General features: G+C 39.8%; 1 protein-coding gene across 2 annotated transcripts in view; it reads left to right on the top strand.

Annotated features, from left to right (window-relative positions):
- LOC143038830 (uncharacterized) overlaps window positions 1-2,197 on the top strand; it is a 2,644-nt gene extending 447 nt beyond the window's left edge. The window contains exons 1-2 of one of the 2 annotated variants that reach the window (XM_076208428.1): window positions 146-184; window positions 605-2,197. In XM_076208428.1, coding sequence (XP_076064543.1) covers window positions 665-1,288 — 624 coding nt within the window. In that variant the 5' untranslated portion in view covers window positions 146-184; window positions 605-664 and the 3' untranslated portion in view covers window positions 1,289-2,197. Of the gene's footprint in view, window positions 1-145; window positions 185-604 lie in introns of those variants that run through there. The other variant, XM_076208427.1, reaches the window with a different exon arrangement.
- The last annotated feature ends 7,803 nt before the right edge of the window (window positions 2,198-10,000 follow it).

The raw sequence follows: 10,000 nt of genomic DNA, 5'->3' as shown, positions 1-10,000 counted from the left end.
CGTATTTGTACACTTACTAGACGCGCGCGCACACACACACGCACATAGAGTATTGTACACTTTTAGACTCACATTTTGCTTCTCATAATAAGTCAAAATTAGGTGAAAAGTATTATCGTTTGCAGCACTGGTAAGATGGAGGTAGTTTACTATGGCCAAGAAATTTATTTTAAGTGCCGTCCAGGTGTGTAGTGCTTTCTGTGTATTGGCAATAATCAGCTGCTGCTGACAGCGTTACATAATCGCATGTTCATACCATGCTCGGCCCTTTATTAGCATATATTACACATACAGAAGGCAAATACAGAAAAGGCTCAGATTCCAAGTACACAGGCTATTATATGCACATGCTTTTATTATTAGCACAACGAAATGCATTTTGTGAATATAAACACGCACTCAGTGATGCAAGCACACTTATTTGTACACTTACTAGACGCGCGCGCACACACACACGCACATAGAGTATTGTACACTTTTAGACTCACATTCTGCTTCTCATAATAAGTCAAAATTAGGTGAAAAGTATTATCGTTTGCAGCACTGGTAAGATGGAGGTAGTTTACTATGGCCAAGGCGTACATGGTGTCATTTGTATTCACAGGAGGAAGGAGAGCAGACAGCAGCAGGAAGAACGCACCAGGTGTTGTAGGCTGCGGCAAAGATGGCTCCTAACAACCTCAATGCGACTCTCATCGCTTCCCCATGCCCAGTGTGTAATAAATGCAACTGCCCCTCCAATCCTTTAGGGAGGAATTTACCCAGCTCTCCCAACCCACCTTTCACCTTTGCTGTGCCTGCCCTCCCTTCCGCCCAACAGCCCGGCTTCCGCCGGAAACTTCCCCCAAGACTCAGCAGAAGCTCCAAAATGTCCCTCGAAGTGGTCAAGCAGCCATGTGGCTCCAAGTCGTCGTCCCTCGACCTCCCTCCAAGGGTCATCCGCTCTCCCTCCAACGGTCTCCGCCGTCAGAAGCGCATCGTCGACTTCGTCCGCTTCAGCGACGACGTCAAGGTCCTGAAGGTCGCCCTTCCCTTCGGCGGCACCCTCAGAATCAAGGACCGCCGCCTCAGGACCCTCCTCGTCACCACCTCCTCGACGGGCGATTTCCTCCTCAGAGACTCACTGGAGGTCCAAGCTGGGAAGGACTACCGACTGTACCTGACCTCCCCGGCGACCGCGGAGATGCAGCTCCACAGGGGACTCTGGGAGGCCAAGTCCGGCTCCATCACGGCCGAGTGGGGGAACACCACCATCCCCGATGGCCTGCATCTATGGGTCTCTCGATAAGTGGTAAAAAACGAACCTGTTAAGGGGATTTCTAGAAACGAACACATTGTTCCAGTGTTGCCTCTGGCCCGAGGGACGTGGCGGTTGCCGGAGTTAAACCTTCATACACCAGGAGTTCGGGTGGATGGACAATAAAAAGGTTTTAGGGTAGGTGCACGCCCTGACTCTGCCACACTTTTTAGAAAGGTGAAAAGACCTTTTCCCAATTGTACATAAGCACGTGTATATATTTGATCAGTGACTGGTATGTGTGGAAACATGAAGACAGCTCCGCAAGCAAAAGCCGCACCATAAGGGTGTTGATACTCCAGCAAATACGCTCTGTATTATTTATTGTTTTGTCTATTCAATATTAACCGATGTAAAATTAAACCAAAGAATATACCTTTGCCATGCTTTATAAAGTGTATATATATTTTTGTTTTTAGAGGAAAATAAAGTTTATATATGAAGTTAGATAAGGACGAGCTCTTCGTCCAGATGGTTCTAATCGAAGATTGAACCTATTTGAATAAAAATCTGCTCTCGATACGACAGTTTCTTGTGCTGTGCCTGACAGGTATGTAGACAAAATTATCATCACTTGATATATGACTGAATTTAATAGACCATAATGTACAGAAATCACCTTTTACTCGTATATTGTGTTTGGGTAATTACAGTAAAAATATGAAAACTGGCCGTGAAATATAATGTATACTGTATTCTAAATACTTTCTAAATGATAATACTATGCTGTGTGTCTAGACACTTTTGTAAACATGATTATACATTAAAACCAAGATAAACAAAGATAATTTTCTATGTTTTCCTCACTTCGCTTTAGACATAACTCACATGTCTTGCTTTTATTTTCATACCACTTATAATATAAATCCAAAACCACATTATATATTGCTGGTACTGTCAAAATATAATCATGGTTTGAAGTTACAGAATTACAAGTATCAAGGATTTCTTGAGGACAGTCATGTTAAGGAACATTCTATATTTTCTAGTTTTGGTTGGGCTATGTTGTCATCACCACCATCATCATCATCATCATCATCATCATCATCATCATCATCATCATCATCAACATTATCATCATCATCACCAACACTACCATCACCACCACCACCACTATCATCATCATCATCATCATCATCATCATCATCATCATCATCATCATCATCATCATCATCATCATCATCATCACCACCACCACCACTATCATCATCATCATCATCATCACCATCGTCACCACCATCATCATCATCACAATTGCATTACGAGGATAGCAGTCAATAATTAATGTCAATGCTGCCATACAAAATACCACCAATTGTCCATCCTTGACCCAACCACATCAAGAGCACATAACCTGAGCCCTCCCCCACTTTTCCCCGACCCATTTTCTGTACTCCTCACTACCTCATTTATCCCTGTACTCTATCTTCTTGTAACCATTCTGCTGAAGAGGACTACAGATAGTGGTCGAAATATACGGACCTCCTGTACTTCTGCTATTATTTCTCCGATAGTGGGTTTTAAGTATATTACCATAGACGAATTTAAGAGCTAATTAGACATTCAACATTGCGAGATATAAAGACGGGGCACAACAAACATAACTCCCTTCCCGTAAGATACAACTAGGTAAATACTAGATAAACACACACACACACACACACACACACACACACACACACACACACACACACACACACACACACACACACACACACATACACGGCCCGGTGGCGGATTGGTAAGGCACTGGCCTCACAAGCCGGAGAACCGGGGTTCGATTCCCCGGCCGGGCGGAGACAAGTTGGGTTTGTCTCCTTTCACGTGTAGCCCCTGTTCACCTAGCAGCGAGTAGGTACGGGACGTTAGTCAAGGAGTTGTGACCTTGCATTCCCGGTGTGTGGAGTGTGAGTGGTCTCAGACCTACCCAGAGATCTGCTAATAATGAGCTCTGAGCTCACTGCCGTAGGGTGGTGTTTGGCTGTCTCGAAAAGAGGCTGCAGCAGATCCGAGGAGGTGAATACACACACTCACATTATCGAGCACTAGGCAAAAAATATTTGTCATCCATAGAAAACGGTAATTGAAGGGCTGACTCAGTGAGAAACAGAGATTATATTACCATTATTTCTTAATGTTGTCGGGATGCCTCACATCCCAAGGCGCCTCCTGTGGTCGTATCTCCTCTATTAGAGAATGGATAACTTCAGTATTCCACTCCATCACGGCGCAAAGTGATGTTTACATACATCAATATTCAAACGAGTATTTGATCATTGCCACAATATGCTATACATTTCATCATTTTTTTTTATTTCAAGGTGATTCTATGCTATTAAATAATTCATCTGTTATTACTTAATGATTTATATATATATATATATATATATATATATATATATATATATATATATAATATATATATATATATTAGATATGTTGTATATATGAATACTATTAACATATATCTTCAATTTCTTTCCCTCGGATCTTTTCCGAGGTGTGGACTACTGTAACAAGTGTTTAGCTACAAGCAATGGTGGTTTGCGGGTGAGGTAAATTCTCTGCTGGACTTTCTTCGTTTTATTATGAACATGATCTGGCAATTACAGGTTGTACAATTAAGTCCTTGACCTGACAGCTCCTCCTACCGGGCCTTGACCTCGGCACTGCCTCCTCCCAGGTACTTCACCTGGGGAGTCTCCTTTGCCAGGCTCGTGACCTGGGCAGATCTCTGACTATCGGCGGTACAGCCGTCCGATAATAAAGGTGGTTAGTGGGTTGCCGTCTGTGAGACGTGCTAGTTATCAATTATATGCATAGGTGTTAGTTCCGTTATATAGGGATTAGTTGTATGGTTGGTGGGTGTGGTTAGATATGGTGTATATGTGTTAACTTACGTAATATAATTGGGGTTCAATGGGTCTATCTAGTGACATTAGGGATCCCAGGTGGTTTGCTAGGCGTTTTACAGCATTCTGAACGTCCAGGCCTCTCACAAGAAGCCCCTCAGCACGCTGTTACACATACCACTTATAAACAACTTCGAAACACAACCTTTAACCTTCCCCCTTCAATTTTTTTACCACTTCCGATATTTGGTCCTTGGCCTACAAAATATCACGTAGAGTCGATCTTTTAAATATGAATTGGGTCATGAGGCCCCCTCCCCCTTGTGGTGCCTTTTTCATACAACTTGATCACCCTTAATTTCTCATCCATCTTCTTTTTTTCATTTTCCGGACGACGTGGAAGACACAATGCTAGCTTTTAAATCCACCACAAATTGAAAATAGGGTAAAGAACGAATAACACAAGTGATAAGGAACGACCACTTGACCGTACGTCTGCTCTGTAGAGCAACACAAGGTAAACTGACCGTGAACAGCTGCGTGAATGGATGGTTTGGCGGGAGGCTAGACCGGATGCCCGCTGCATATGTCGCCGACGTCCGATTTAGATGAAAAGAATCTGGTGGAATCAGGTTTATCCAATTTCCGACTTAAACTGATATGACTTATAGAGGGTTTACTGTATCGAGTATGCCCTCCTATCATACACAAGAACAATACAGACCGGGCGCAAGCGTTAACAAAGTATACTGTGAACAGTGTCAAATATCTATCATTAGTAGCACTGATTTTTCTGAAGATATAAATCCTAACCCAGGTCCACCCTAGTACCCATGTGTTTGTATGCGAGAAAGGTGTCAAAGCATACAGCTGTGCCATTAAATGTGATTTCTATTTACAGTCGACTCACTCGAGGTACAGTGATGTAAACAGGGAGGCGCATGATGCCAGTGATGGGATATCGTTCACTTGTTATCGGTGCCTGGCAAATCAGGTACCACAGTCGGAACCCGATGGCACCGATGATGATGTCCCATCAACCGAGCAGGGTACGGCCCTTCCATCAACTGGACTCGGAGTCGAAGCCCAGAACGAGTCATTAAGAAACAACAACACCATCCGAAGTAAGTTCAGAAGGCATGGTGTGCACATTTTCATCTCAAGTTGCGTAGCCTCGTTCCAAAGATAGTTGAACTTCATGAATTAGCGTGTAACACGAACGCCGCGGTGTTAGGCTTTACAGAAATATAGTTGAACCACACGGTAGTTTTAAACCATTATTACCTATATCTTTACAGTACCAGCAAGATATAATGTGATGTTGGATTTACATTATAAGTGGTATGAAAATAAAAGCAAGACATGTGAGCTATGTCTAAACCGAAGCTCGTCCTTATCTAACTTCATAAATATCGTTTATTTTCTTCTAAAACCAATAAAAATATATATTTTTCATAAAACACGGCAAAGGTATATTCTTCGGTTCAAATTTACATCGGTTAATATTAAACAGACAAAACAATAAATAATACAAAGCGTATTTACTAGAGTATCAACATCCTTAACACATACCAGTCACTGATCAGATATATACACTTACATATAGCAAAAGGCCCTCTCCCATTTGTAAGGGGTGTGCCAAAGTCAGAGCGTGCTCCTACCCTGACACTTTTTTATTGTCCATCCACCCGAGCTCCTGGTGGATGAAGGGTCAACCCCGGCACCCGCCACGTCCCTCGGGCCAGAGGCAACACTGGGACACTGTGTTCGTTTCTAGAAATCCCCTTAACAGGTTCATTTTTTACCACTTATCGAGAGACCCATAGATGCAGGCCATATGGGATGGTGGTGTTCCCCCACTCGGCCGTGATGGAGCCGGACTTGGCCTCCCAGAGTCCCCTGTAGAGCTGTATCTCCGCGGTCGCCGGGGAGGTCAGGTACAGTCGGTAGTCCTTCCCGGCTTGGACCTCCAGTGGGTCTCTGAGGAGGAAGTCGTCCGTCGAGGAGGTGGTGACGAGGAGGGTCCTGAGGCGGCGGTCCTTGATCCTGCGTTTACACCAAGCGAATCGAATCGATTCAATTCATGAAGAATCAATACGATTCATGAATCGTGTTGATTCGCAACACTAGTTTCAATATAACCGTTCACACCAGGCAAATCGAGTGATTTGAATTGACTCGATTCGCCTGGTGTAATGAACAGTTACATTGAAACTAGTGTGGCGAATCAACACGATTCATGAATCGTCTTGATTCTTCATGAATTGAATAGATTTGATTCGATTGGTGTAAACGCAGCCTAAGAACTGTGCATTGGTGTATTGTTGTTTTCTACCTAAGCATTGTTGCGGGGATAAGTGAGACCCACTCACAGGTTGTTGTTGTTGCTACTGTTGCTTAATGTTGCTGTTCCGATGCAACTCCCAGATCTTAGCCTCCGTCCTTATCTACGTTAATTTTGTTAAGTCTTTGAGGTGGGGCCTGCCTGGAGCTTTCGCCAGGTACCTGTCATTCAGTGCAGTCACATCGACCCTCACTAGAACCAGGGAGGGGCTGGTCTAGTGAGGGGGCCCGCCCGCCCACCTCTTGAAAGAGATGAAGACACCAACCTCTACTACAGGCAACGTCACTAGTGGGGCTGTGCCTCGGTGAGATCCTCCTGTAATTTATTTCTGGGTTTTCTCTCACCTAAACATCTCTCTGTCTTTCCCTTGAGCTAGATGATAATAGTAATAATGATAATAATAATAACGAAAATAATAATAATAATAACAATAATAATAATCATGATAATAATAATAATAATAATAATAAAAATAATAATAATAATAATAATAATAATAATAATAATAATAATAATAATAATGATAATAATAATAATAATAATAATAATAATGATGATGATGATGATGATGATGATGATGATGATGATGATGATGATGATGATGATGATGATGATGATGATGATGATGATGATGATGATGATGATGATGATGATGATGATGATGATGATGATGATGATGATGATGATGATGATGATGATGATGATGATGATGATGATGATGATGATGATGATGATAATAATAATAATAATGATAATAATAATAATAATAATAATAATAACAATAACAATAACAACAACAACAACAACAACAACAACAACAACAACAACAATAATAATAATAATAATAATAATAATAATAATAATAATAATAATAATAATAATAATAATAATGATAATGATAATAATAATAATAATAATGATAATAATAATAATAATAATAATAATAATAATAATAATAATAATAATAATAATAATAATAATAATAACAATAATGATAATAATAATAATAATAATAATAATAATAATAATAATAATAATAATAATAATAATAATAATAATAATAATGATAATAATGATAATGATGATGATGATGATGATGATGATGATGATGATGATGATGATGATGATGATGATGATGATGATGATGATGATGATGATGATGATGATGATGATGATGATGATGATGATAATGTGGATAAGTGGTAAAGGGAACACGGGCTGAGGGAAATACACTTTTTAGGGAAAATCGATTCTTATTTTTTAGTCAGTTTTCGTATTATTTAATTTTGATATTTGGAATCAGTTTTATGGCTCGCCGTTGTACTTTTTTCAATCTGTCAATGTCTTTAATGTCTTTACTCTTTCCTTTAGAATGTCAGTCTTCGATGTCTCGTTGGATCTCGGGTCTCTGGATTCAGTCAAGTTACTAATAAGCTTTATTTCTGCATTAGTCTCGCTGTTCCTTCCCGATTTGTTTATGTTTACATCGTACAAGCAAGAGCACGTCACCGCTCGATGCTGTAGCGTGCGTGCGTTTGTTCGTTCCTTAATTCTTGCGCCAATCATTTATTTCCATGTTATACAATCTACGAGTGTCTTCATGGATGAGCGAGTTTGTGATCTATTGTCACGACATACATCCAAAATGCAAATTCATGAAAACCAGGAGACACGTTTACAAAATAATTGAATGAGAAGCTTTAAGATATTGCATGTGGTGCTATCTGGCATGTTTGTGATCTCTGCTGACGAACCGTTCGTGACGTAGCTGTTATAGAGTGACGTCACTATGTTGTTTGCGTCTTGGATTGCGTGTTGGACTAGTGATGGGCATTATTACCCTAACATATACGAGAGTAGAACTCGTATATGGCCCGATCTTTGGGCAATGTTGTGACCTCTCTCTCACACACACACGCACTAATGTGGGAGGGGCGACGAATAGATTTTTGATGGGTGTATACTTTGGATCAGCCACGCTCTTGAAATGGGTAAAACCCAAGATGACACATTTTTATCCCAAGAGGAGTGTTAATCCACGCTTAGAGAAGTGGCAGGGTTCCCTCCAGCTGAATAAAATCCCTTGACGGCAGCCTGAATAAATATGAAAGCCAACACCTATGTGTGCTGGTCGATTCCTCAGTCAAGCAGATCTCCCCCCCCACTCTCTCTCTCTCTCTCTCTCTCTCTCTCTCTCTCTCTCTCTCTCTCTCTCTCTCTCTCTCTCTCTCTCTCTCTCTCTCTCTCTCTCTCTCTCTCTCTTTCTCTCTCTGCCCTTGCTTAGGGTAATTTTTAAGGTCTGACCACAAGACAAATATCTAGGTCCGTTCACTGTTTGTTTAGTACTCCTTATGTTGGAATTATGGCCCAAGTAATCATTGGGCTTTGGTGAAAACCCGGGTAGAAGTACTGGTCATTACCTCCGAACCCTCAGAGTGCAGAGGATGTCAGCTGAACTCAGTCGACGTCCCATGCGGTCATGTGACGTCATGGATAATATACGTGACACAAGCGAGACATCATAGATATTACACGTAATGTGATATAAAAGTTACCTATGATGATAATTATAATAAAGATAATAATAATATAGATCATAAAGATAATGATGATTATATCAGTGACGATAATGATAATAATGATGATGATGGTAATAATAATGATATTGGTAATGATGATGATGATAATGATGATGATAATAATAATAATAATAATAATAATAATAATAATAATAATAATAATAATAATAATAATAATAATAATAATAATAATAATAATAATAATAATAATAGTAATAATGGTAACGATAATGATGATGATGATGATGATTATGATGATGATGATGATGATGATGATGATGATGATGATGATGATGATGATGATGATGATGATGATGATGATGATAATAATAATAATAATAATAATGATAATAATAATAATAATAATAATAATAATAATAATAATAATAATAATAATAATAATAATAATAATAATAATAATAATAATAATAATAATGATAATAATAATAATAATAATAATAATAATAATGATAATAATAATAATAATAATAATAATAAAAGGAGGGAGACTACCTCGCTCGGTCGGGAACATAGTGTACAGCAGGCGGTTTCTGATCGTTATCCGGCGACTGTTGTAACCAAAGAAAAGTTGAGAATGGCTACGTGGAATGTCCGAACATTACACCAAGCGGAGAAATATTATGGGGTATGGAGAGAAATGAACAGAATGAAGATAGATGTTATGGGGCTTAGTGAGGTTAGGTGGCCAGGAGTGGGAGAGGTGAAAAATGAGCATGGAGTATTTGTATATTCTGGAGGAAAAGGACCAGAAAAAGGGGTAGGAATAATGATGAACACAAAGGTTGCTAGTACTATGAAGGGATTCTGGGCAGTGTCAGACAGAGTGCTCTTGGTAAAACTCAAGGGAAAACCTTTTGACATATGTTTAATACAGGTGTATGCTCCCACGGCAGAAGCAGATGAAAGG

Source organism: Oratosquilla oratoria, chromosome 25 (genome assembly GCF_046742065.1).
Source record: "Oratosquilla oratoria isolate Oo_2021 chromosome 25, ASM4674206v1, whole genome shotgun sequence".
Classification (NCBI taxonomy): Eukaryota; Metazoa; Arthropoda; class Malacostraca; order Stomatopoda; family Squillidae; genus Oratosquilla; species Oratosquilla oratoria.
Note: the sequence above shows the minus strand (reverse complement) of the source record. Positions and strands in the feature narration are given on the sequence as shown.